Source organism: Ammospiza caudacuta, chromosome 7 (assembly GCF_027887145.1).
Source record: "Ammospiza caudacuta isolate bAmmCau1 chromosome 7, bAmmCau1.pri, whole genome shotgun sequence".
Classification (NCBI taxonomy): domain Eukaryota; kingdom Metazoa; phylum Chordata; class Aves; order Passeriformes; family Passerellidae; genus Ammospiza; species Ammospiza caudacuta.
Window position 1 is genome coordinate 43,142,571 of NC_080599.1, and position 27,852 is coordinate 43,170,422.

Here is a 27,852-nt window from a genome sequence, read left to right on the forward strand (position 1 = left end):
GGAAATCTAATTAGTCCCATGCAAACAAGTAGCTAAACCCTTTTGAGCACCTCTAGGCTTGTTCTGGCTGTCACAGATAAGCATCGGGTATTTTATTGACAAACAAAAATAGAACTTTCTATCTTCTCTGCAATTCTCTAGGTTTTCTCTTGCTGTCTGATGAAAGCATAGTTGTTTGTCCTGTCTCAAGATCAAACCCTATATCCCCAGAAAGGGAAAACACAAGAAGCTGCTGCTAAGACCCCATTCTGCATGTTTATTTTGTCTTCCTCTCCACCAGAAGCCATCTGGATGTTGCTTTGAAATAGATGGATTATGGATAAAGTTATCAGAAGGGATTAGTGTGATTAGAAAGACATTAATCCTGTCAAGAAGTAATGGTCAAGTATTAACCACCAACAGTTGTTCCTAGAATGATGTTTGTTTTCATTCATCCCATTCTCTCCCTCCCATTCTCATTTTGTAATGGCATGCTGCGGAAAAGACCTTCCTGAGCAAGTTGTGCCATGAGGCTGGGAAGTGCCTCCCCAGCTACATTAGAGATGATTATATTGCAGTTGGGCATCATGAAAGGGAAGTGCTGCCTTCACTAATGCTGCTGGATCATGCAGGCAGGCTGTCACTCACCTTTTTGTCAAGGTCAGAGCCTTCAAGTCTCAACATGACAATAATGTGCATTTAATCATCCCAAAATGCTTCACCAGTGGAACCCCCTCTAATGCAGGAGGGCAGTATCTCCATTTTATAGAGTCAGAAACAGAGAAATTAAGGCACTTTTAAATGAAAACAAACCACTTACGGTGAAAAGAAAATCTGCCTGAAGTGATCTCTGTATTGCAGTGAGCCATCACACTTTTCCTTATCTGTGCTTTCAGAAAAGGCTGCTTCACTTCATGGAGGCACCATTTTCAGAGTAATGTTTGCAACAGAGAAAATACAGCTCTACAGCGATGAAAGAAAGAGATAAGAAACTTTCTCTGGCTCTATTTTGATGAAAGAGATAAGAAACTTTGTCTGGCTCTTTTTATAGCTTAACGCTTGATTTGCTCTTAGTCTCTAGTGGAGTTAAAATTATTCAGCAGTAGAAAGAGGGATCAGAATTACTTTTTCTTTTCAGGATATCCTTTTGCTTTGTTCTAATATGAAAACCACCTACAAAGCAAGACCCTTCCATGGCTGCAATAGAGCCAGGGCAGTGGTGGTGGTGGGAAATCACAGCCCAGCCCTGTCTGCTCCACCCTGCCCCAGGCTCTGCCCTCCCTGACACAGATGTGTCACAGGAGTTTTGCACACTGCTGCTGTGCTGCAGCCTTCTGCTGATCTGAGCACAATTAAGGGACTGTCTCAGTCACTGTGGCCAGTGCAATGTCCCCAATGTCCCCAATTACTTAATGTATTATTAAAAATTTCATAGTATTACAACCTGATTTTCAAAGGAGTTAAGTCTGGAACCCTCCTGAAGGTCCAAGGGGCTACTAAGGTTCATCTCCTGAGCAAATCCAGTGATAGAAAATAGCTTTTAAAAGTTTAGACATCTTGATAGAAATGAAATTGTGTCTAAGCTCAGAAAAACCCCCAACTGCAGAAAGTGATAGCTGTACTACAAACAGGACTGCTGCAGCAGTTTCTGTATGGTTGGATTATCAGCTGTAAATAGCACTTGAAATGTGAATTCACTTTTCAGAGCCCCAGTTTGTAACTATTTTAATAAACACAGTGGAAGCCCAGAGGTGTCAGGCATGATGGAAAATCTGGCTCTTGATCTTCAAGCAACAAAAACGTGTCAGAAGATCAATACACTGTTTGCAGTGATTATGTTGAATTTTACAGCTAGGCTGCTAGGAAAGAAACCAGTCTACATTTCTAATGCATTATAACATGCATAATTTTGAGATTTGGTTTCTATTGCTTTATGAAATAGTAAGATCCTTATTTTTTACCTAAAATGTTGATATCTCCTTTATAATCTAACACTTGTAACTTAATGACAAATTGACATACACAGCAAAAATCCTGCCAGGAATTCACATGATGCATTTTATTTTCTATTTGTTGTGCAATAGGAAATCTGCTTTTATGGCCTAATGTAAACAAGGCAGGACTTTGTACAGCACACAGTGAAGGCTGATGTCCAGTGGCTGTTCTGTCACCTGCATCTGTGAGGTTACTGTGACACATCTGTGAGTTCTGGCAGGGATGAACAGCAGCCTTTGCTCACTGACTGACAAAGGGGATTCCAGTGTAGCTCATGCAGAATTCAGGTTGGCTTGTTGAATTCAGCTGTTCTGATTTAACAAAAAGTGTTTCCTAAATTCAAAGGTCAGGATGCAAACAAACCCAAATGATCTATTAAATATGGATGTGCAGCTTCACATGGTGGAAGGAGCCAAGAATCTTATTAATACTTGATTTTTTTTCTTCTGTCAGTTCTTTCAAGCATTTTTAGATTAAGCAAAAGGATTTGAAACACAAATTTGGATTATAAACAAATGTCAGATTTATTCAACTGTTCTTTGTCTAAGAAAACAGAGGGAATCCAGCCAGCCCCTCAAGCTCCACATGTCATTCCCATTCCTTTGTGAGACACTAAGTATTTTAGAGCTCTCAGAGGACCACAGAAAAATTCTGTCAGGTCTCAAACAGTTCATGCCCCATTTGTAATCACTTCAGTGCTTTCCACACCCATTCACTCTGTCACCACAGATTCCTCTTGCACGTCACCAGATCCCTACTGACACTCCCTAAATAATTTCTACTGGGTTGGTCCAGTTTTGTCATTATGATGTGTAATTGCAACATGTCATTTTTCACTGAAACACTCTGGACCTCTGGGTTGCACAAACAAAAGAAAACACTAGAAAACAGTATGGCATCTGAGCATTAGACTTAACATTTCTAAACACAGCTAATGGCACTGAAAATGTTCCAGATGATAATGTGGAGAAACTTCTGAAGATGTCTCAGGCATGGAGGAGGGATAAAAACTTTCCTCTACAAGCTGAAGCCATCTCAAATGATGACTTTTGGGGTAATCTGACACCAGTTCTGCAATATAATAGCAATATGGAGAATTTAAAATAGTATAATGGTGTCAAGTGAGATGCTTTCTGACTGCTTCTTCTTACCCTTGGGTAATCCTTATCTTTCAGTTTCATCCAAGTAGTTTTGCTTTTCACTCTAAAAATAAATATATTTATTCCCTCTAGTCATCTCCTTAAAACTCACTTCTCTACACTGACTTTCTCCACAGTAAAGACTTAAGATGATATATCCTAGGAAAGAGCTAACAAACATCTTGTTCTCGCTGGGGTGAAATGTACTTTTATTGTTATTCACATTACAGTGTTACATGTGACAGGTAGTGCAGAAATGGGACTCTCAGCACTTTATGCTGTCATTCAGGTCCCTCACAGATTTCCCCATACCCGCCTCACAGAAGGTTTGCCCTCCCCTCTTGGGGAAGGGCTGTTTCCCAGTGCAACAGAGGTGAAACAGAGGGAAAAGTCCACCAGCCAATAATGTGAAGAAAACAAGCCCTGTGTTCCCAAAGCAATTTCATTCTATGGAAAATACTTCTGCCTTGGTACTTCATGGAACGTTTTTCCGAGCAGGCTCTTCAGAGACCCAGAGGCAGCTGCTCCTCAGCACCTCACTAGATAATACAGTGCATAAATTTGATTGCACTCGATTATAGAACCATGGAATTTTTTAGTTCGGAAAATGCCTCTAAGATCTTTAACCCCAACTGTTCCTTCCCCCAGCACTGCCAAGTCCCTCAAACCATGTCCCCAAGTGCCACATCTACTTGTCTTTTAAATACACCCCAGTCTGGCAGCAGCACAAGGGTAAGAACAGAGCAGCTGGTGTGAAGGGGAATAGTTTAACACATACATAGCAGAAAAGACCAAGCCCAGACTGACCAGAACCTTCTGTTATCCACCCTTTCCCTTTTGGTATTCAGGTAAATTATGTGTCGAGACATGGAAAATACCTCTTAGTACCAGGGGTGTATTAGAAGAAACAGTACTGTACAAATTGTCATTCATGTAAAACCAGTATTACTGAGTAGATTAATTTTGGCTATCCTCTTTATTTAAATATAACCATAACCAGAAAAAAAAATCATAGCCTTTTAGACTACGATTTTCCTTCTGAATGGATATTTTATTGATTTTATCAGAAAGTGGTTTACATTCACAGTAAAAGGTTTAAATTGTTAATTGCAGTACAGGTCTTGGAGAGTTTGGGTCAAACTTTTCATCCCTAACAAATTATGATCTTAAGTAGCAAAACAGGTGAACAATCTCCAGTGTGAGGTTTATTACCAGCTTCATCTGCAGCTGAGAACAAACAAACAAACAGTGCCAAACACAACCTACCCAGGCCAGTGGTCAGTTTGGTGTGGCCCCATACAGCCAAACAATGCCAGAATTCCATTAAAACACAATGAGCAATACTTGTCATTGGTGAGATGTTCAAATACCAGTGTGTTCCCCAGTCAGAGAGCTGGGAGAAAAAATATGGGAAAAGGATACTAAAAAGAGAAGTTTCTAATTAAATACTGGGCTCTAAGAGCATGAGTAAGAATCACCAACTCAGGAATGTGAGCAGAAGGATGAAGGATTACCAGAACTGATGGCATTATGGACAGGAATCCCTTTAAAGAAAGACAGTACTATATTTAGAATATTGTATTTAATTAATCAACAAAACCAAAATAGTAACTATTATTTATTATTACACCCAAATGGGCCTTCAAATAAATATGAAATTTTATTAGCATGCACTTGTTTGTAGGCGTAACATACCCAGAAGAACAAGCTCTTTAATTTAAATAATACAGGTCAAACCAGTTCTTTTCTTTTGAATATAAAAGGGAATAATATTTCTTTAACTGCTCATGGAAAAGGATCAAATCTCTGCTACTCAGTATTTCTTAAACATCTAGAAAATGATTGGTGGTAAATAAATACAGAATGTAGTAATATTCCTAAGCTTACAAAACTAAACTGTTTTTACCAAAGGGAATATAACCAGGCTGTTACAACAGCTAAACAGTTTGAGTCTGACCTGACAATTCTTTTCCCATTCTTACTGCTGGCTGCTAATCAAAGTCTTAGAAAACTCAGCCCTGTATCTTTTTCCAGATAAAAGCTTAATCATATAAACAAGGAGGGTGCTGGAGTAAAGGATGCAACTTTCTATTACATATATAGGTAGACATATAGGACAAAGAGAACTCAGTATGTTCACCTGGTGCAAACCTGTGTAACTCTGGCTTTAGCCTGCTTTTCTGAACAACCAGACCTGCATTAGAACAGTGGTGAATTATTCAATATTATTCCAGTAATACAATATTATTCTTCAAAACTTTGCAGTTGTGACAGATCAGTTTAAGTACCAGCCTCCACAAAAAGCTTAAGTCAAAGAAGTCATGCTTACTGAAAATCAATTTCTGGCCCACTGGGAAATGATCAGTACAAAGCTGGTAAACATGTGGGGCAGGGAATGGGCACAGAAATGCTCTGAAGGAAGGTGACAGTGTGTGAGTTGTGGCACAGTGCCTGCCAGCACCCCTGGCCCGTGCTGGAGCTGCCACAGACAGGAGCAGGTCAGAGGGTTTACATTGTCTTTAGCAAATGTGAGAAGATATTAAGGGAAAAGTTGAGCCTTTGTTCCTCTCCCATTCTTTTGTATCATGCAGAGCACAAAAATATTGACATCAGATTTGATTACATCAAGCATTTAGGAAGTTGAGAAACTCAAGTGGTGCTCAGGTATCTCTGCCAATCAACTTGTCCTGGGAACAGGTGAGGGAATCCCGTATGTGTGTGTGTCTGTGGGAGTTTATAACTAACCCCAGTGAAAGAAAGTGGAAGGTTGATTGTTTTCTGAATAGGGAATGGTACCGGCGATCCCCGGGATGCGGGAGCCTCGGGCAGCGGCACCGGCCATGCGGGAGCCCGGGCAGTGGCACCGGCCATCCCCGGGCAGTGGCACCGGCCATGCGGGAGCCCGGGCAGTGACACCGGCCATCCCCGGGATGCGGGAGCCCGGGCAGCGGCACCGGCCATCCCCGGGATGCGGGAGCCCGGGCAGCGACACCGGCCATCCCCGGGATGCGGGAGCCCCGGGCAGTGGCACCGGCCATGCGGGAGCCCGGGCAGTGACACCGGCCATCCCCGGGATGCGGGAGCCCCGGGCAGCGGCACCGGCCATGCGGGAGCCCGGGCAGCGACACCGGCCATCCCCGGGATGCGGGAGCCCGGGCAGCGACACCGGCCATGCGGGAGCCCGGGCAGCGGCACCGGCAGTCCCCGGGATGCGGGAGCCCGGGCAGCGGCACCGGCAGTCCCCGGGATGCGGGAGCCCGGGCAGCGGTACCCGCAGTCCCCGGGATGCGCGGGCGCTCGGTGTCCCGGCAGAGCCGCCCGGTGGCCGCAGGCCGCATTGCGGGGTATCCCGAGCCTCCGGCCGCGCCGGGAATGCCGGAGGGACAAGGAAAGGGCGGGGAACAAACCTGGGCAGCGGGATCTGCATGAGGGGTTTGATAAACACAACCTCAGCACAGGATGTGTAAGATTAGTGCAATACAACAAGGATGCACGGGGGACTGCGCCTGCCTGCTGGAAAACCTGAGATGTGTTGAAGGCTGAAACGTTTTGCGTAAAAGGAGGAAAATACACTGTTTGCATTGTCCCTGTCAAACGAGGATCGAAGCTCTGTCCCAGAGTGAATCAGGGAACTTCAGAGCTTCTGCAGCTGATCTTTGAGGCTTGTTGAGGACGTCTCCCTAATGAGCTGCAGTAAGAGCTGGAACAGTGTCTAAATGTGTAATTAAAAATTCAGATTTGGCTCCTATTCTCTCCAAGCTCTCTTAATATTTCCATGCCCAGGTCTAACAGCAGTATCTCATGTTTACCCATAAAGTAAGCAGGGTAAACTAGTAACTACAGGCTCTAAAATTTGGTCTTGTAAGGTTCCATTACTGATTATCCCTTGGGCAGACACGAACTGTCAACTATTTGTAATTTTCTTTATCTTTCCAGCATAAGTGTTGTGTGGGTACCTGTTCTCACAACTGAGAAAAGCAAACTCTACACTCAGGGGGTGCTGGCAGGTATGAGCAGGGCTAAATCTCAGGCAGAGGATGGGTGCAGTAAATATATACTTATTTCAGAGTTGTTCTGGTGCTATGAAGCTTTTTATGTAATCAGATAACTGAAACAATTTCAACCCCCACCCTTAATGAAGGTCCATGCCTCAACAAAAACAAAAGCTCATGCAGGGCTCAGACTGACAGGCTAGTGGGTGATGGTTGCTTTTCCAAGATTTTTCTATCTATGGGAAAAGAAAGAAATAAGACCACAGCTGACAGGAGACATCAGAAATAGGTACTGGAGCTCTGGGATAGAGCAGTTCCAGGAGCAGCAACAAAGTTCAGGAAATCAAGAAATTGTGCTTTGAAGAAATGACCTCCTGTTGTTTTACAGATTTCCTCTGCATCCAAGGAACTTTTAAAATAAACATCATTCAGAGATACCTGACTGTATCATAACTTCCTCATTTCTAATGAATACAATCTGCAAAGTTCTGTTTTAACTCTCTAACAATCAAGAGGTCAAGAGGTGGAATACAAATTTTCAGCCATTTCTGTTTAAGGCTGGATTTCTGCTAGTGGTCTGTAAGTATAAGATTTTCTAGTCTATTGTCAATTTTCTAATCTATCCAGTTGCTACTTTTTACTTCTCGTACAACCCTTCAGAATAAGCTCTGGATTTGGAAATAGGATAGTTTGCACTATGTCTCTCTTTTAATCTTCCTTTCTCACCTCTCCTTTTCTTTACAAGTAATTTCTTCACTTATGTGTTCAAATAAAAACTTGCATTAATTTCAACTAGGAGAGCAATATTTAGAGTACTTTTTATGGTGCTGTGCTCCTGGCTTTTGTAAACAATAATAGAGAGTAATTTAAAAGATAATTTAAATGCCAGTACTCTGGCAGGACAGGCTGAAGATATTCCAAATCCACAAAGAAATGTAGTTTAAATGTGCATGCAGATTGATAAAAATACAGTACTGGTTTACTGATTTTATGAAATACATGTGTGGAAAACACTGTGCTTGTTATTAAAAACCCCAAAAGACAACCAGCCAAAAATGCCCAAACTGTACAAGAATGTTGTTATATCTGGAGTGGTTTTTTCTTGCAAACCTTGCCATTTCAGTTTGTGCTAGCAGGCACTGCTAGTTTGTTATGCAGGGAGATGGACTCACACTTGCAAGGAGAATGGAACCTCTTTGAAGGTTTGTAAAGTTTCTGTTTTTCCACCTCAGAGGACACAGTGCAGCTGCTGTGACAGTGAGGCTCAGAGCTGTCACATCTCCAGGCAGCTCAGAGCCATCACAGGCTGTGCCAGAGCAGCTCTTTCCTACTGTGCTGCTCTTCCTAACATCTCTGAATATACTGGAGGATCTAAAGGACTGTACATTTTATGGAAGGACACATAAATCTGCTCCAACTCTTTTCTGTCCTCCTTACTATGTCCCTTCCTCATGTAAGACTCTTGTTTTCTTTGGAAAACTTTCATTTCACCTCTCAAAAAAATCTTCTTGCATGTTTTGTGTTAGTGTTCTCTAGAGGCATGGGCCAGGACCAGGTGTGAGTCTATGGTTTTAAACCAGTTTCATGCACAAAGCACCGTGACTCAGCTTTGTTCTGTGAAAAACCATGAGGAGGCAGATGTCAGGGTAGATAATTTAAAAATAAAATTAGTGCTGTTAATCCTGTTCATTTTCAACAACTGTCAGTGATCTGAAAACTAGAAACTTGTTTTTTTCTCATAGTGGAAGATGAGGTCTTGGTGTATGAATTAGGTTTCAGAACTGGAACCAAATATTGCAGTAAGTTTTTCCTCAGTTTTGTTACTTTCCATCTCTTTAATAACTTCCCAGCCTTGGGCACATGAGGGAGTTTTTGGCCATCCAGCTGGTGGTGTTTTGGGACTGCAGGCAGTGGGAAGGCAGTCAAAATTAGGGAAAAGCCTGCCCTAAGTGACACCTTCCCACTGCAAAGGCAGCTGCCATGCACCAGTCAGTTCCAGCACTGAGATCATTAATTCTGCCACTGATAAAGTGCCACCACTAAAGGCTCTATCTTGAACAAATGAAGAAATCACTTTCACTTCCAGCCAAAGCCAGCTATATATTGTTAGTTCACTGGAGACACTGGGTTTTTTCAATATTTATCATACTATAAACACATACAGCACACCTCAGAATACTGCAGGACTCTATGAATTAACTGTGCTTTTTCACTGTATTTGTACAGTGTATTATATCAATTGTTTAGATTTAATGGAGGCTTTTTGATAAAGCGAATTATTTATTCCATATACTTAACTTCTAAGTAGCTTGAAGGAAAGGTCTTCCATTACAAGGGAAAAAGTAAACAAATTTAAAACCCCCCATCTCATTAATTGTAAAGCAAATAATACCTATATGAGGTAGAAATGATGTCTGGCAGAAATGATCCTATCAACTAAAATACATGTTCATGGCTCCACTATAAATATGAATGTGAGGCAGCTCTGATGCCTCTGGCACCGTCACCTAATTCAGCCACAACCAAACCATTGTGATGACAAATCTCAATTAGAAAACTTCAAAAGTTATTGGAATAATAATTGTCTTCACTTACCTTGAGACAACCAGAGGGAGAATCAGCATTTTCAGCATCCTCATCAGTAACTCACCAGGAAACTGGAAGTAACTAATTTCCTGGAAATACATGGAGAGGTGCTTATTGTTTTGAGCTAAAGACTGGCTGTCTTCACAAGTGCTGCTAGAGCTGTGGGTCAGATAACATTGCTAGAATCTGCACCTTTGGGGCAAAGACAAGGTGGCAAAGATAGCGGGCTTTAAAAGGGAATTTTAAAATTAATTAGATTGCATAATGTGTTCTTATTCAATAAACACACGGCATTGTTTGCTCTTTACAAAGGAAGACAAAAATGAAATGTGCCATCTCTTGGAGACTACTGTTAACCATTTGCCCTGAAAAATCTCTCCATTCTGCATTTTGTCTGTTTTCCTAGACATGTTTGAAGCTATGGCTTGGACACAAATGATGTTCAGACAGACAGTAGCTTGCAGTAGCGGAGGCCAGAATTGGTTTAATTTAGTTGCATTTACTAAATGCCTTATATTTTAAACTGAGATTTCTATTTTGTGCTCAAACAGTGCATTTGTTAGAGCATGTTGTTGTCTAGTCTGTCTGACTGATACAGCAGAAATGAGCACCAGCAAAGGGCTTAGTTGAAGTATGCAGGGGGAGAATTCCCCAAGTGACTTCAGTAACATGTTCTGCTAATGATGAGAAATCTCAAATTTATTAATATGAAACACCATTAGTGCAATATAAACATCTGCACCCCTGTGCATCTGATGCTGAAAAATATTCCCAGTGTTTTCTTTAGCTGTGTATGTTCCAGAATAGTATAAAATGCAATATATTGTACTACCAGTTTCTGCAGGCCTGTATGAAATGCTACATTTCATCTAGCTTAAATGCCCACTATTATTATCCATACCTGCCACATCCTACTATGCTCCTGCTGTGCTTCCCAGGAGTCTGAGGGACCAGAACCCTTTGCTAACCTATTGTTTGAGAATGTGTGAAAAGACCCAAAGAACAGCATAGATTGACAAGCAGATGAAATGAAACAATTTTAACACACACATAGAGGTGACTTTTACCTTCCAGAGCCCACCCTGCAGTTCCCCAAGGTACACATGTCTTCTGTTATGTAAGCTCTGCAGGGACTTGCTGGGAGCTGCTCTTACCTGCTGGGAGAGGCGCCTGGTCCTCAGGAAGAACCCCAGGAGGCAGCCGATGGTGACGGACAGCACGGAGAGGATGAGCAGCCCGTTCCTTTTACAAACATCCTTGATCCGAGCGAGGATTGCGTCCAGGGCCACCGCCATGCTGTCCTGTCTGCTCTTTGGAGAGGAATCAGCATCCCATGGGGAGAGAATTCACTCGCTCCTCTTGTTGGGGTGCACAGATCTGGCTCTGGATAGATCAGATCAAAGCACTTCCAGTTCTGCTTAGCTGACCCGCAAGGTCACCCCTCTGCCAATAGCCACCAAGCAAGCAGCTGGCATTATTGTTCCAAATTAATACCAACAATCCTATTATCAACTACATCATTAAGAGCCTGGAAGAAGATTAGGGGGCTCTGGAAAATTAGAACAGAATGCAGTAGTATTTCTAAAACAAGACCAGTTCAAAACAAAGTGACACTCCTGGGGGAAAGGCGATGGATTCCTCAGTCTCCCCAGTTTGGGGTCTGGACACCCAAACCCAGAAAGACGACCCTGCAGGCCAGCATTCAGCCAGGGAAGAGAACAGGTTTCCCAAAGGGCAGGGCAGGTAACGTTTTGAACAGGACTATCACAGCAGGGCAAGCCAGGTGAAACTGCACTTCATTAATTAAAGCAGGCTTGGTTTTTTTTGTTTTCATTGCCAAAAAAAGGCCGAATGAGCAGCATGAGAGACACGCATCAGACAAGAAATAGCCACAGACTGGAACATGCAAGGACACCTTCTGTCACTGGGCATTTATTATCTTGGAAGTGAAATGATTTCACTTTTCTTCCAACCACTATGTTGATTAGAGTAGGGCCAATTTACTTTCAGAGGATTATCAGACTAAGCCACAGGGATTGCTTTCCTTTCCTTTGCTGTGTCCGCATTCAATCCCAATGCTGATTTTTATGCTGGTGAGTGTCTGATAAAAATACACCACCATAACCATTCACATGCCACGCTTTCTTGTGAAAGCATTTCTGTAGTTTTTGGTATATTCTGAGATTATTCAATGTTTTTATGGAATATTTTCCCCACAGTACAACTACGTTGTGTATTTATAATATTACATTTTATACCGTGATCAAGTATTTGTTGCTGCATGCTCATGTGTGAGTGAAAAAAACTTCAGGAGAGATTAAACTGTTCTTTTTGGAGGCAGGATCTCAGTCCTGTGTAGTCAGTAGGACATATGGATACACACACACACAGAAAAAAAAGCGGAGTGGGAGAAAATAAAAGAAAAAAATACGTGGAGTCCGTATGCTGAACATAAAAAGAAGTGGACTGCAGGAAAACAAGAGGATTGCAGAAAATTTTATTAATGAATCAGAACGTTTTATAAGTCTGTATGTAAGAGGACTGATGCTGAACCGCCCCAACACGGTGGTAATTTCGATACTTTTGCGGCGTGTACCCGATTGACTTTAGGAATGGAATAACAGAAAAACGGGAGGAGCGGCGGGCGGGGCCCCGGGGGAGCGGTGGGCGGGGCCCCGGGAGGAGTGGGCGGGGCCCTGGAAGGAGTGGGCGGGGCCCTGGGAGGAGTGGGCGGGGCTCCGGGAGGAGCGGGCGAGGCCGGGGTCGGTGCGAGCCTGACACCGTCATGGCGGCGCGGCAGCTGCTGAGGGCGGCTCCGGGGCGGCGCGGCTACAGCGGCGCGGGCGCCGCCGAGTTCCTGCACCGCAGCATCGTGCCCACCATGCACTACCAGAAGAGCCTGCCCAGGTACGGCGGGGCCGCCGCTCCGGGGGGACGCGGGCAGGGCGTGGCGGCGGCGGCCCGGGGTGTCCGCTGTGAGGAAAGGGCAGAGGGAACGTCCGGCCCGGGCGCCGCGGTGCGCGGCTCGCTCGGTGCGCGCTGTCTGCAGCGGAGCCGGTTCGGCTTCCCAAGTGTCAGTGTAAGCCTGCTACTGAAACTGTCCCTTGGCGCCCGAACCCCGTGAGTGTAACGGGAGTGTGCTATAGGAAACAAAACTCAGGCTCAGAGGAAGTTGACAAAGATACCGATTAGAAAATTTGTGAGAAAGAGATGTCCAGAACCCAGCTGTGAGGGGATGGGGGGCCGAACAGGGCTGGCAGCCGAACCATTCCTTCTACAGAGCTGCCTCTCCTCGCTGCGGTTCCTGACACTGTATTTCCTGTGAGGGATTAGCTCCATCACTGCAGTACCTTCATAAAAAGACAGTCAGTTTGGTTTTCTGCCTTATTTCCCAAGAATATTATTGTGTGCTGACTGGTGTCCATCATTCCTTGCTTCTCTTATTCCACAAGAAACTTATGAGGCATTTCAGTATTAGCCAAATTTATGTATAATAGTGTATACAGTATAGTGTGTGTATACATATCTGTATGTATAGTATATATAATAGTATAAGGAAGGATATGGATGAAAGGAGGCAAAGAGAGATGACTGTGTGAGAAACAGGCTTCATTCATACCCTTCCTCATCAAGTGCACATCTCTGTGTTCCACTTCCTGCAGACTGCCAGTTCCCAAGCTAGAAGATACAATTAAGAGATACCTGAATGCCCAGAAACCACTTTTAAATGATGATCAGTTCAGGTATGGACAAACACACATTGCAGTGTCATGTTCTGCTTCAAAACCAAGTGTTAACATAAAAAATGGGACTTGTGACAACATTTTGACTCTTTTCTTGATTGTTGTAGGAAAACTGAAGAACTTGCTCATGACTTTGAAAAGGGGATTGGAAGAGAGCTGCATGAGCAACTGGTTGCTCAAGACAATCAGAACAAGCATACAAGTTACATCACAGGTTTGTTGGCCTCCTGTGTGTAGGACAAGTCTGTAGGTCGTCATACTTCAGAATTGCTCATGATACCATAGGTATTATAGGCTGGAACTTTAAGTAGCCCAGAAACTTGGAATAACCTGCTCTGAACACCCTCTGTGGCTGTATTTGAGCTATTTCAGAGGCTGGTAGAAAGAAGAATGCTCATTATCCAATGTCATCTATTCTGCCAGAATGCTGGGTAGATAGATACTGGAAAAATGGTATTTTTTCATGAGTTTATAAGGTTTAGGTTAAAGAGGAGCTTATTTAGCACTTCCCTTAAGGAAACTGAAGCAATAATTTCCAAATAATTCCATGTTATTTAGCAAGAAAAGTAAACTTTGAGGGAGGGGAGGGGTCACAAAGTATAACTAAGTTTGGGAGGCAGAAGTGATCAGTAGTTGGGACTTAAAAGCCCTTAAAACTACAAAACTATATTCTTTTAAAGAGCCAAAGAAAAGGAGTGACAGAAATAAGAAAATGAGAATAGAAACAAATAGAAACAATAGAAACAAATCAGGAGAGGGAGAGCATATGTATAGATTAGTCTTACTTTTGATTATTACACTTTAGTATTCCTTCCACATACAAGTGTCTGCTCATGAAAGTATTGGATAGTAGCAGAGATGGAAATATTCAACTTCCACTTGAAGTTTCCATGTTTCCCTTGAATGCACTTCTGTCCTTGCTGTCTGTTCAGACTGCCTGTTAAGGTGTTAGCTGCCACACAGTCTATAGAGAATACCAGATTATTATAGAGAATACCAGATTATTTCACAAAAACTGCTCTTTGGTTTGTTGTATTTTCCTTTCCATTCACTTTGAACAACATCTTGGGTTTTAAGTGGTGGCTTTATGTTGTTCATCAGTGCTAACCAGTGTGCTACTTTTTGTCTATGAATGGTGGAGTGTCTGTATTGTTTTTTGTTCAGTTATTTTTCTTCTTTATGCCTCATAAAAGACTTGTTCCACTTGAAATTGGTTTCTGAAAGAATGTAGAGTTGTTTCCACCCTGGACTTTCAAGTCTGGGGTTAGAAGGCTATGTGTTGATGACAGATGTGGTTTTAAAACTGTAGATGAGCGTTACTTACCTGTGAGCACCTGTAATTAAAGTTGTAACTTAGCCTCTGGAACTAGCCATTGCCCTTCTTACAATCCGGGTAGAAGGTTCAGCCTTCTAACCTCAGCAAGATGCACTCAGTTATAGAGAGTTGCAGAAATTAATAGTGTAAGAGTAGGTAAAGGCATGAACCACTCCAAATGTGAGGCGTGTGCCAAAATAGAGCTGGGGAGCTGCACTCTATGTCCTGGCAGTTAAGGTCTATCATTGAGCCATAAAGAAAACAGGGAGTTGGCCCTTGTTGCTCATGACATGGACACCCTTGACCTGGATTATTCCAAACCCTGTATTTTTATGATTAGCCAACACTGTCCTTCTTCATAATGGAGGTTTGGAGAAGCTTTGGGTGAATTATTTCATATGTATGTCTTGCTTAGTGTGTGTGATTCGTGATTACTGTTGGACTACATGAACTTCTTGTCTGACTCAGGAAGCTGCTTTTATGTTCTGACCTCTTTCTCAACTCTCAATTTTCAGGTCCCTGGTTTGACATGTACCTAAAAGCACGTGAGCCTATTCTTTTGAATTTTAATCCATTTATGTCTTTTAAACCTGATCCGAAACCAGAATACAACGATCAGCTCATACGAGCTACGAACATGACTGTTTCTGCCATACGTTTTATGAAGACCTTCAGGGCTGGTTACCTTGAACCAGAGGTTTTTCACCTCAATCCAGAAAAAAGTGACACTAAGCTCTTTAAAAAAATTATCAGATTTGTGCCTTCTTCAATTTCTTGGTTTGGTGCCTACATGGTCAATGCTTACCCCCTAGATATGTCTCAGTACTTCAGGCTTTTCAATTCTACACGGATTCCTAAGCTCAGCAAAGATGAGCTTTATACAGATGAAAAGGCAAGACACTTATTAGTGTTGAGAAATGGAAATTTTTATGTGTTTGATGTTATTGATAGAGATGGAAACATGCTGAAACCCTCAGAAATACAAGCACACCTGAAATACATCCTTAGTGACAACAGCCCGGCCCCGGCCTTCCCTCTTGGCTACCTCACCAGTGAAAACCGAAATACATGGGCAGCGCTGAGGAAGAATCTACTGGACAATGGCAATGCAGAAGCTCTTCAAAAAGTAGACTCTGCCATGTTTTGTTTAACTTTAGATGATTTTCCCATTAAAGACTTAGTGCATTTGTCCCACACTATGTTGCACGGAGATGGTGCAAACCGCTGGTATGACAAATCCTTTAGTCTTATCATAGCTAAGGATGGCACGGCAGGAATTAATTTTGAGCATTCCTGGGGAGATGGTGTGGCTGTGCTCAGGTTCCAGAATGAGATTTTTAAAGATAGCACCACGACACCAGCCATCAGCCCCCAGTCCCAGCCTGCTTCAGTTGACTCTTCCAGAGCAGTGCAGAAACTTGACTTTAAGTTGAACGATGCCTTAAAAGCAGGGATTACCAAAGCCAAAGAGACATTTGATGCCACTGTAAAATCACTGTCTCTTAACATGATTCAGTTCCAAGAAGGGGGCAAGGAGCTTCTAAAGCAGAAGAAGGTGAGCCCAGATGCTGTGGCTCAGCTGGCCTTCCAGATGGCTTTCCTGCGCCAGTACGACCAGACCGTGGCCACGTACGAGTCCTGCAGCACTGCGGCGTTCAAGCACGGCCGCACAGAAACCATCCGGCCTGCCTCTGTGCACACAAAGAAATGCTCTGAGGCCTTTGTCAAGGGACTCTCCAATCACAGCACTGGGGAGCTGCAGAATCTGATAATGGAGTGCTCCAAGTACCACGGCCGTTTGACAAAGGAGGCTGCTATGGGTAAGTGGGAATGCATCAAACTCTCCTCCTTTTGCACTAAAGTGTCTATAAGGTTGCTGTAAGTATTTATAACTCAATATTTTAATGCTGATGGATGTCTAATGTAAACTTGACAAAAGCAGTAGCAGAAGGCTCATTCTCACTCATTTCTTGATAGAGAGGAGTGCCTCTGTGCTTCCTACAGCACCTTTCATGTGTTGAGAAATTTTTATACTTTAGTTTTTTCCTTAGAGCAGTTGGACTCTTTGAAGATTTACTTAGTGCATGTTGAAGGAGAACTTTGGCTTAAGTCTGAGGAGCTACTGTCTTATCTCTGCAGGGGATAAAGGCTTTAACAATTTCCAAATCAAACTCATCTTTTGGCCATGCTACTCCTGGCATTTTTGTAAATGCTTTCTTTTGAACTGTCCTTCCCAGAAACATTGAAATTGATAGCAGTAAAACTGACTGTTGGATATGATCCCATAGAGTCTAAAATTTGCCTCCTTTTGTTGGTGCAAGATGCTCTTTCTCTTTAGATTAGTAAATTTTAGGGAGTGCTTTTTCTGCATTAAACAACTTGGCTATGTTCAGGTAAATAGTTAATCAAAGAATGTGATGTATTATTAAAATTGTTCAGGTAAATAGTTAATCAAAGAGTGTGATGTATTATTAAAATACTCTGTTAACAGTCACTTTTGTGTACTCTCCTGCTCCTGTTGAGCCTTGTAGTAAAACGAGCAGGCCTCGTTCTCCTAGGACATGGGCATGAAAAGTCTGAAAAATATTTTCTATCAGTACAAAAATAAACTCCAGTTGTACAGACCTCCTCTTTTGTGGCTGAGGAGAGTTTGCTTCCCACAGGAGTCAGGCACCTCTCTCACAGCTGTTTTTCCTTCGTGCAGGCCAGGGCTTTGACCGGCACCTGTTCAGCCTGCGCTACCTGGCCTCGTCCAAGGGGCTGCCCCTGCCGGAGTTCTATCAGGACCAGGCCTACGCCCGCCTCAACCACAACATCATTTCCACCAGCACCTTGGTGAGCCCGGCGGTGCAGCTGGGAGGCTTTGGCCCCGTGGTGGCTGATGGCTTTGGAGTGGGGTATCAGGTACAGGATGACTGGATAGGTTGTAATGTTTCCTCTTACCCGGCTAGGAATGGTAAAGAGTACCTTCAGTGTATACACAAGTCACTAGAAGATATCTTTAATGTTTTGAAGGGTAAGAAAATTGGTAGTTAGACATAAAGACATTGGAACACTTTACAGTTGCAGAACAAAATGCAGATTATGTCTAATTGACATACTAATTAATGTTCAGCATGGATGAGACTGCCCAGCCTAACTGGCTTCATGTATCATCACTGAACTTGAATACTGTTAAATTCAGTAGGAAGTGCCTGTTAAATTCAGTAGGAAATGTCTATCCATTTCAAAGAAATCAATTACAGACCTTGAATGCATTTCAGGAAATACAGACATTAACTATGTCAAATTAAGTAACAGTTCCATGTGTTCTTAAAACACATAATCTAAAATAAGCATTTTTATTGAGTTAATGAACTTGGAATACCTGTGTTCCATGAATGTTTGGACAGACTACACTACTGTGATACCGCTCTTGAACTGTTTGGTTTTAAAAAAATACATGCAATAATTTTAAACATGGAAGAGTGGTTCCATTTGCACTCTTGCAGTAAGCTTGCTTACTAACTTATCTCTTTAAACTTGAATTTATATCAGAACTGATTGTGCCTCAACTGCTTGAAGCCTTTTCACTATAACAGCTTTTAGAGACACAAAAAATGAAATGGGAGGCTTTAAGAAACCTGCAGTCACCAACTGGGTTGTTAAACTGACTGGAAAAGATTGTATTTTAATAAAGCTGTCTGTGAATAACCACAGAGTTCTTTTATTGCCATATCTAAATCATACAGCATGGACAGACCCTTTATGAATAGCTCACGTTTCTTACAAAGGTTGGAAAGAAAACTGCTGCAAGCATTCTGCACTCTGGTATGTAGATCTTGAATTCCTGCCTTTTAACCCCTTGATTTCCACTCTTTTTCTTCTGGGAGGCCAAGTCTTTCTGTGGAGCTGAATTGCACAGTGGTGGTGGCTTCTGTCATCTGTGTAAATGCAGCTCATGTCCCACTGGCACGGACAACCAAATGTATCAGCAGAGCAGGAAAGTCTGAGCACATTGGTTGGATGTGACAGGTCAGGTTCAGAGGCTCAGAAACTACTTCCCTTTGCTCTTCCTTTGGGTATCTCAGCTTCCAGGTTCTCCCAGGGTCTTTTTCATTTAGCACAGTAAGTGTAAGCAATACCCTGTCCTGGAAGTATGAAATAAAAATGTAATGTAGCAGGAAACAATAATCAGATCAAAAGTCTGAATAAAATTCACTAAAGATTGGCTGGGCTTTTTTTTTCCCCCTTTTTGGGTTTGTTTGGTGGGGTTTTCTTGTTTTGTTTTGAAACATGAGACCAGCTGGCAGGATTGTGAATGCACTCGCCAAGGAGTACAAAGTCTGTCTTCACCTAAAAATCAGGTTTACTTAATGACATACTTGGAAAGATAACTTTCTTTTCAGTGGACTGTAACTGTGTAAATGTCAGCAGCAGTCAGGCTTAGTAGGTGTTCTCAGGAAACTCACCTCAGTCTTTACCAAGAGGGGCAGAAATCTGCTTAAAGGTGTAGCTGTTCCCTTGAAGAGTTAACACTGCCTTTACTAATGCTTGCAGCCATTTCCTCAGATAGGAGTGCTGAGTGGGAAGACTTTATTTGCTTATGTTAAACAATCAAATGTAGGTACTTCCTGGTGACCAGCTACTAAAACCTATAAGGCTGTAAGTTGTGTAAGCAGTTACTCAATGCATTAGCTAAGCTACAGCCCACCAGAACCATGTAACTCCCAAACCCCACAGCCTTAAGGCCATGGCACTGTTCAGTCAATATGTGCTATTTTCAGTTGGTACTGAGGCCATCTCCAAGTGCTCCATGGGAAATATTTTATTAGGGCATGGAAAGTACAACTCAGCAATGTCGGTCAAAGGTTGAACTCAGTCTTGGAGGTCATTTCCAACCTAAATGATTCTGTCAACTTAGGTTTCCATTTCTGAATGGCAGCCATGTGAAAAAGTAACTCCAAGGAAGCTGCATATCTGATGTTTACAGCTCCTCCATCAATAACTCTGTCATAATTTGTCACAGGCATAAACTTCAGCATTTTACAAATTTATGGGTAACTTCATAGATTCCAACAGATTCCTTTGTTTTTTCATCATAGTCATTCCAATCCTGTAGGAAATAAGATTTCACACTGTTAGTCACAAAGGACAGAATGCACAGACTGGAATTCAAAGTGGAACTAAACGTTACTCAAAGTTTGGGTCTTACGTATCTGTAGGAAGTTAAATTCTAACAGGTCAGAGTAGTAAGCTCAGTAACCTGAAATTAAATGAGCTTCAGTCTCAGTGTTTTTATATATATATTCTGCTGGGGTTTATTTTCGTATGTAGTCCCCAGCCTGTAGTGGAAAGCAGCAGCCATGGCAGGTGAAAGGATTATCTATCATTTACAATACCCTAGTCAGGTGGGTAAGCAGACAAGCAGATCCCTGCCAAGTAGGATACGAGGGAACAGATGTGACCTTGAGATTCCTGCTCACACCCAAGAAGATTTGCAAGGTGCCATTATCCTGAGCTATGAAGGACAGTGTCTGTATTACTTTTCAACCTCTCTGTGCACAGGACAATGGGCAGGAATCTTCCTAGACAACCATTTAGTATTCCAGGTTCTTGGTTTCTGGAATTCCTGAGTGACTTAAATCTTTGTCAGCTGCTAAGTTAACAAATCCATACTTCTAAAAGGACACTGTTAGTAATGCTAATTGTTCATACTTTATTCAGTTTCTCTCTCCTTCTGTGGCTTTCCTGTGGCTACAGGAAGATTAAAACCAGTTTAGGATGTGTATTTTAGAGTAGTGATGTGGGGAGGGCAAGCTAGGTAAGTAGTGAAACTAAGACAACATACCTTTTCTAACAAGTTTATGTCATTGAAAGGTGTGCCAGATTCTGCGCCTTCAGCAGCAAACCCTGCCTGCAAACACATGTGCAGAAAGTTTTTAAATTACATTGTACTGACAAAATAATAAATATGAACATTGAAACATCTAAAGAAAGTAGCTCAGCACAAAAATGTATTGTATTTCTTTTAAATTAGGCAGAAAGAATGGGCAAGCTCTGTATCACTCTGCTCCAGTGACCTGGGCAAGCTCTTTCCTAGTCAGGGGTCAGTATAAGGTTGGGACCCTGCTTGTGCATTGGGAAAATTCAATCCAAGGAACCAGAGTAAAATGAGGGAACACTGCTCCTCTATTTTTCCCAGCAAGAAAAGTATTTCCAACTATTCTAGATAAGAAAGCTTAGTTCCTAAATTTATGTAGCAGCATCCAATTACAATTAATAGCTTTGTGTTCAGAGTCCACAGGCAAAATAGCTTCATAATCTATTGCAAGGAAAGTAATTGAAAATGTGTAAGAAAGCAAATAGTTCTGGCTTGAATACTGGAATCCAAGACACTCCAGAGAAGGAGCAGCTTGTATTGGATTTAGGCACACAAGTGACAAGCAAGCTTTATGTGTAAGGAGGATCAGCTGGCTGAGTGAACAGATTAGTATCCCAACAAGCATTTCACAGGGGACAGTTCTTCCCTGCCACCACTGCTGCTGTTTTTAAAGAGTGGAGAAAGGACAGCTCTAGGAAGGTGCTCTGGTTTATCTTCCATAGGAAACAGCTCTCTCAGTTTAGGGTTCACAGTTACCAAGCTGTACAGTAAGATTTACTAATTTTAAAAGTACATTTAAAAAATCCCAGCCACTTCTGTAGCATGCAGGAAGGTTTCTTACACTGTCAATTCTAACTACAGAATTTTATTAACAAGTGGCTGAAAATCAAAGGTAGCTTCTTCCTGGTTTTCTGCAAGGGATCTAAAGTTAAGGTTTATATCAGAAAAACAAAGTATACTTTCTCCTCTCTAACACTCAAATGTTTTGTGGTGGTAGTTGGGATTGTTGGTTTTTTTGATAACTACTATAATTTAAATAAGACATGCAAGCATTAAGCCACTTTAAATTGTCTCCAGGTGTGGTTGTATTATGTGTACCAAAAATACAGATAAAATACAGTGATTATATGGCCAAATGCCATGTTTAGTGCTAATCAAAAGTGAGATCTAGGGTGGTGCAGAAGCCAGGCTGGCTTGGATCATGCCAATATAAAGCAGTTGACAAAATTGTTTGGAACTGCAGAAGTCGCTGAGCAACAGGAATCTCTCATTTACTGATTAAGGCATCCAAAAATTCACTGAAATACCTCTTCAGGGATTCAAGTGCACCGAACTCAGAATATGAAATTAAAGCTTTTGTTACAGCTGTGAAGTCTTTGTTCTGTAATAAAACTGACAGCTAGGATGCAGAGCTATAAACATCTCCTACATTTTGTAGTTTTCCCATGGATTTTTCTTCAAGTACAAATTCCTAAGCCTGGTTGCAAAGCTTTCAAGCAGGAATAAACTAATAACCATTCTGGAATAAAGGAATAACCATTCTTCAAAAAGATGGGACTTCACTTAAATAAAGACTTCCCCCAGCACACTGCAGCAGGGTTTCTATTTATATCAAATTCTTTGTAGGATCAGCTTTTTTGGGCTGTTTCTTAGCCCAGCATCCCAGTCTGAGAGAAGGATAAGACAGATTTATATTTGTCAGTCTATTTACACCTAATCGGACTGGAATAATGGGTTAAAAATAGCAGGGAGTTAAGTGGCATAGAGCATGACCATGCACAAGAGATGAGTCATTGCAGACTGGCCCTGAAGAATCCTTTAACTCTGAACCTTGAGGTGTGTTCTGCACAGCCTGGAACTGCCAGTGATCTTCAAGCTTTGTCTGCTCAAGCTGCAAATGGAAAAATGCCAGTGTTCATCTCCTGTGGCTCTGGTGATGTCAACCCCAAAGAAAATCTGTTTATATTTTAGAGGACACACACTGAAGTGTGTTCATAACCTGATGACTCTGTAATGCAACAAGGGGCAAGTGGTGCTCTGTCTAATGCTGCACTTTGCCTTTGGGAAAGACTCTCTTTTGCAATGACCTGAGCAGTGAAGACCTCTCAGTGAATTCAGATTAACACTGAGTCACCTGTGAGACAGTTTGAGTATGACTCCAAGCTGTGCTTAGCTCCAGATTTTACTGGCACAGAGAATACCAGTTGTTTGTGTTAGCTCTTGGCAAGTTTTTGTTTTGGTTTTTTTCTTGAGTCAAATGAAAAACTCAAAACAAGGAACTGTGGAAGGATGGGAATCTGGAAAGGTCCAAGATGTTCCAGAACCATTTCATATAGTGTGTACTTTATCATTCTAGAAGAAGTGCTTTTAAAGACAAACAAATCACAAAGAAGAACTCACCTGTGGTTGAAAGTCAACTGGTTCCAGACCTCGGCATTCAAACTCCACAATGGTTTTGAATTTCTCGCTGTCTTCAGCCTGTGATTGAGTCAGAAAACCATCAGTTTCCATCTAATAGAGACAGTGACAAGCATTAGTCTAGGAATGGATTGCTTTAAAGGCAGCATTGTCATCTCTGATGCTCCTAACTAGAATTTCTTTATCTGCCATGAGGAAGACTTTGAAAGGAAGCCTAGAGGGGCATTATGTAATCACCTCTGATTTGGGTGATATAGTTCTCTGTTGCCTTTTGAAATGTATCAGATCATTCTACACTTGAGGCTGTAAAGAAGTCTACAAGACAGTTTCTGTCCAGGGACAAGACCAGCTTTTTGTGCTCTTGAAGGAGGGTGATAAAGCAAAACTCAAAATATTGTTAATGCTTGTTTATCTTTCACATAGAAGAGGAAACAAACTTACATTGTAAGGCTTGATTGTCTGACTTAAAATATCTAAAAAAAAAAAGAAGTATACAAGTGAGTGGCACTATGTCTTCAGTTTCATTCAGCACAAACCAAGCACCAGGATCTTCTTTCAAAGCAATTTCCTTCTACAAAGCAAAAGAAACACAAGAAATGCAAGGTTTTCCTGCAGCTGGTCTTCAAAAGGCAGAATTCCATTTTTCTCCCTTCTCCTGAGTTTACACTGCACCAATTTTCCGTACCAATGCCACAAAGATTTGCATGCTTTTGTGAAATAACAGTAACAGATGAGTTTTGTTCATGCAGAAGGCTGGACTCACCAGGAGGCCTTGCTGTCTACCTGAACGAGATGTCCAGAAAGTGCCTGCTGGGGACTCAAGCACCAGTGCACAAGGGCAGAAATCCCTGGTGAAAGCTCTTTACAAACAGTGTCAAGCAAAAATGGGGACTAAAAGAGAAACTGTGAAATGGATGCTGCCTGGTCAGTGTCCCAGCACGTACCGATGGAGTTCTCCCTGGAGCACAGCTTGCACTTCTGCACCATCGTGGCACTTCCTCGGCCGCCCTTCAGGGGAGCACTGTCCTAAAATCCATGACAAGAGAGACTTTTTATCCACTTCAGCTGAGCCACTGCAAAGGTAAGGTAGTTTTTACAACAACCTTTTTAGCTTTTTAAAAATACTGCAACAAGGCAGCATTTTTCTTAACTACAGAGATTAATAATTCAACAAGTTGAAATTATCAAAGAATAATTCTATTCTAGACTTTAAATAGGGAATAATAGATATTTGTGTCTTATCCATATAGGCATGCTCTACTAATTCTTCAAAATACATTCTTACCATTCAACTATATGCAACAAAAAGGGACGATTATTGCTGAGAACAGACAAGTATCCCTGACAAATTTCATCCTGCTTTTTCAGCTTCCAAATTAGCTGATTTAGCATGCTTAAATCATATTGATTTACCTAACCTTCTCCAAAAGGATTCCATCAGCATCAGAGAAACAGGCTATAGAGAAATATGCCTCAACCTTTACAGATATGTTTTTAAAACAGATGTAATACTTTGTTAGCAAAGGTTACCATTCAAATGGCACATGTCAATTAACATTCTCCAAATATTAATATGGAACATGACAATTTTTTAAATGCATATAGCTATGAAAAAAACCGATCTCATCTGGAGGGTAAGCTGTCACATCCTTGATGCGGATAAGTGTGTAAGAGGCAGGTTTGTGGTTGCATTTTTGCTGGGAGGTAGGTTACGAGGGGCGCACGCACCATCAGCCGCAGGTACTGCCACTTTTCGGAGACTTCACCGCAGTTCCCACATTTCAGCTGGAGAACACAAATCGGAAGTTTGAAAGCTGTCAATAATCAGGGAAACGCTCCCGGCCCCGGGCCCGCACCTTGAGGTACCATCGGAAGTCCTCGCCCTCGGCCCGCAGCCGGGTGATGTTCTCCAGCGTGGCGCGGAGCTGCAGCCCGATCCTCTGCAAGGCAAGCGGCGGAGCGGCGTCAGCGCCGGCCGGCCCGGCTCCCCGCTACCGCCAGGGCCCGCGGGGCTTCGGCCAAGCCTCCCCCTGTCCCCATGGCTTCGGCCAAGGCTCTCACCTACCCCCATGGCCGCACGGATTCCCGGCTATTCCCTGCTCCCGCGGCCGTGCCCTCAGCCAAGATGGCGCCCCCACGCTCCCTGCCCGGCTGGGCCGGCGCGAAGCCGCGTCTGCCCTCAGCCAAGATGGCGGCCGCCACCGCCTCGCGCGCGGGGAGCGGGCGGTGCCTGAAGGGAGGAGAGGAAAAGCGGGAGAGACAGTTTTCAACGTTACACATCAATTAATCACTTTTTTTAATTTTTTTTTTTTCTTCTTACAGACCAGACATGTTAAGAGAAAGCAAAAGCGCGGTTTGGCAGCACTGCCATGGCGTCTGCCCTCAGGGCCTGTGGGGGACCCCTCAAAGTCTTTCAACGAATGCTGCACAACAGATGAGCTAGCCTAGATCTAAACTAAATACATTCTAGGTTGCTTTTCAACGAGACAGTCAGTGAAGTTCCTGGATGGCTCCTCAGTCCCCTGTTTGTCTCTGCTCTGGAGGCAAGCGGGTAACCCCGGGCTGGGATGAAGGTGCTGTGTGTCTGCTATAACCATTTACCTGTGCAGTCAGATGTTGTTCTTGGCTGGCCAACAAAATACCCAGCTCAGGATGGTAAAAAGAGTTTGCCTTGACAACTGGCAAAAGTTTTCTTTCACAGAGCCAGGCTTCATTCATTTTTCCACTGCTGTGTAGAGAAGTGCAGTGTGTGGGTGGTACAAGTGAAGTGACACGCTCTGAATGCACCGTTATAAAAGAAGTATTAGAAGTCAGTCTCTCACCACAGCTTAAAAATTAAAAACACAAATCTTACCCATTTATTGAGTCACTGACAGTTTGTAACAACAACAAAATAACAATCAAAAAAATAATCTAAAGTACAAAAAAATTTCAGAAATAATGATGAACTGGAACAGGATCTTCCTTTCCCATCCTTACTGCTGACATTGCAATACAAACTTCAGTTTGTGTGACTTAAATTGGCTTAATCTTGAAGTGGAGTCCAATAAGACTGAAGACAAGACATTTAAGGTCCTGGACCAGGTAATAGAATACTCTCAAGCCTTCTGGATCTCTGCAGTTCACAAAAGAAGGAAGAAAGAGGAAAAAAAAATTAAAAGATTAAAAAAAATTTAAACTGATGCTCTTAAAGAACAGGTTATAGAACTAATGTATTAAAAAACCCCAAAGCCTATAGGGGGACTTTTTAGACGTCATCTTAGATTTGTTTAATTCTACACAGATTGATTAAATATTCTGTACTCCAACTGTGAACATTTAAAGTTTTTACAAAATATACATTTTATCATGAAAACAAGTATCAACACCACTTAGGATTTTACCCTCCCCTTCCCCAAAACTGTCAGTCTTTTCAGCTTAGGTGAAATACAGATATCTTGATTCTCCCTAAGAAATTGGCACAATGGCAACTCAGACTCTGTATGTGTGTAACAGGATTCCTACAGCAGGGTCTGCTCTTTGAGTTTGAGAACACAGCCTGCAACACCACAGCTTAAAGGCATTTGGCACATTGTGCTGCAAGACAGAGCACTGGTGCCCCCAGGAGCTGATTCATACTTTGAAACAATATAAAATACATGTACCAAATAATCAGGAAGTTCTAATACAGATTTTTAAATAGAAACAAGGGCAGCATAAAAAAAAAGCAAAGTACGTACTTGGACTGATTTACATCAATGAGGGAACCGATTTTTGATGTGGTAAAGGAGATGTGTTCATCACCAATTACTATCTCAAGTTCCTGAAAAATAAAAGGTTATAGGAACTTACTGCTTCATGGTACCAGTTACAGAAATACTTCAGTACTGTGATGGTTTTTATTACAAATTTCTATTACAAAGATATCAAATGCAGCAGGTCTGTGGATCATATTAGTTCCACAACTACACTGCCACTGAGGTACCACTCAGGTTTTGTTTCTCTTTCAGCTGGAAAAAATAAATACTGGCTTGAAGAAAAAGTTATGCTTCCAAGGAGCTAACATATGAAAATTAAAGATCAATTAGAAGAGACACTATCCACCATACCTGTCTGCCCACTCTGTCAGGAGGAGGCCACAGAGCATCATCTTCTTTTGTGATTTCACTGTCGTCGATTATTCTCTTCAGTTCTTCCATCACACTCTTGTGCACATAAGCCTGGACACAACATTCCGGCAGAGAAATGAATACAGCCCTGCCCACAGCGCCCCGGCAACGCCATCCAGCCCTGACCCAGCCCACAGCGCCTTTCGCTGGCACGAGCGCCTCAGCCGCGCTGCCCTCACCTCCTTGCGGATCATCACATCGTTCTTGTAGTTGCTGTTGTTGGCGTAGCGCAGCTTTCCTGCGGGGAGAGGCTGAGCATTAACCCTCGCACTAACCCACGCCGGGGGACCCGCAGCCCGCCCTCAGGGAGCGCGGCTCTCCTCCCCCGGCCCCCGGCCCCGCTCTCACCGTCGGGCCGGAACTCGAACTCGAGGAACTCGTGTCCGAATTTCCCCTTGTGCCCCACATAGTAGCGGAGGTAGAAATCACTCGCCATGGCCTCTCTTCAGAGGATCTGCGTCATCAAAGGGAAGCGGAGCGGCGCCAACGCTCCGACACTCGGCACCCTTCCCACAGCGGCCGCGGCCGCCCCCTGGCGGGCCGGGGGTGAGGCGGCTCCGTGAGGGGAGCGCGGGCCCGTTCCCTCAGCGGGGCTTCACCGGCACGGAGCCGGCACCGAGCGGGACACAGCACGGTCCAGCCGGGACACGGCTCAATCCGGCAGGACACGGCCT

The 27,852-nt window shown here is 42.9% G+C and overlaps 4 protein-coding genes across 4 annotated transcripts in view; 1 reads left to right on the forward strand and 3 right to left on the reverse strand.

Annotated features, from left to right (window-relative positions):
* The window catches only part of SLC1A7 (solute carrier family 1 member 7), a 47,718-nt gene extending 36,732 nt beyond the window's left edge, over positions 1–10,986 (reverse strand). Inside the window, exons 1-2 of the mRNA XM_058808592.1 lie at positions 10,846–10,986; positions 9,701–9,780 (exon numbers count right to left, since the gene is read on the reverse strand). Coding sequence (XP_058664575.1) covers positions 9,701–9,780; positions 10,846–10,986 — 221 coding nt within the window. The remainder of the gene's footprint in view (positions 1–9,700; positions 9,781–10,845) is intronic.
* A 1,481-nt stretch (positions 10,987–12,467) lies between these two features.
* Positions 12,468–18,442, forward strand: CPT2 (carnitine palmitoyltransferase 2). Its single transcript, XM_058808293.1, has 5 exons — positions 12,468–12,598; positions 13,354–13,434; positions 13,542–13,648; positions 15,265–16,569; positions 17,454–18,442. Exons 1-5 carry the CDS (start codon positions 12,477–12,479, stop codon positions 17,783–17,785), a joined length of 1,947 nt encoding a protein of 648 aa, XP_058664276.1. The 5' UTR covers positions 12,468–12,476; the 3' UTR covers positions 17,786–18,442.
* A 1,099-nt stretch (positions 18,443–19,541) lies between these two features.
* Positions 19,542–25,850, reverse strand: CZIB (CXXC motif containing zinc binding protein). The gene is made up of 9 exons (XM_058808294.1): positions 25,632–25,850; positions 25,096–25,260; positions 24,887–24,970; positions 24,759–24,815; positions 23,975–24,056; positions 23,472–23,503; positions 23,013–23,090; positions 20,580–20,645; positions 19,542–19,844 (listed from the first exon to the last, which is right to left on the reverse strand). The coding sequence occupies exons 2-9, from the start codon at positions 25,099–25,101 to the stop codon at positions 19,767–19,769; spliced, it is 483 nt and encodes a 160-aa protein (XP_058664277.1). The 5' UTR covers positions 25,102–25,260; positions 25,632–25,850; the 3' UTR covers positions 19,542–19,766.
* An 8-nt stretch (positions 25,851–25,858) lies between these two features.
* On the reverse strand, positions 25,859–27,639 carry MAGOH (mago homolog, exon junction complex subunit). The gene is made up of 5 exons (XM_058808295.1): positions 27,527–27,639; positions 27,358–27,416; positions 27,119–27,229; positions 26,750–26,832; positions 25,859–26,145 (listed from the first exon to the last, which is right to left on the reverse strand). The coding sequence occupies exons 1-5, from the start codon at positions 27,612–27,614 to the stop codon at positions 26,046–26,048; spliced, it is 441 nt and encodes a 146-aa protein (XP_058664278.1). The 5' UTR covers positions 27,615–27,639; the 3' UTR covers positions 25,859–26,045.
* Between the last annotated feature and the right edge of the window lie 213 nt (positions 27,640–27,852).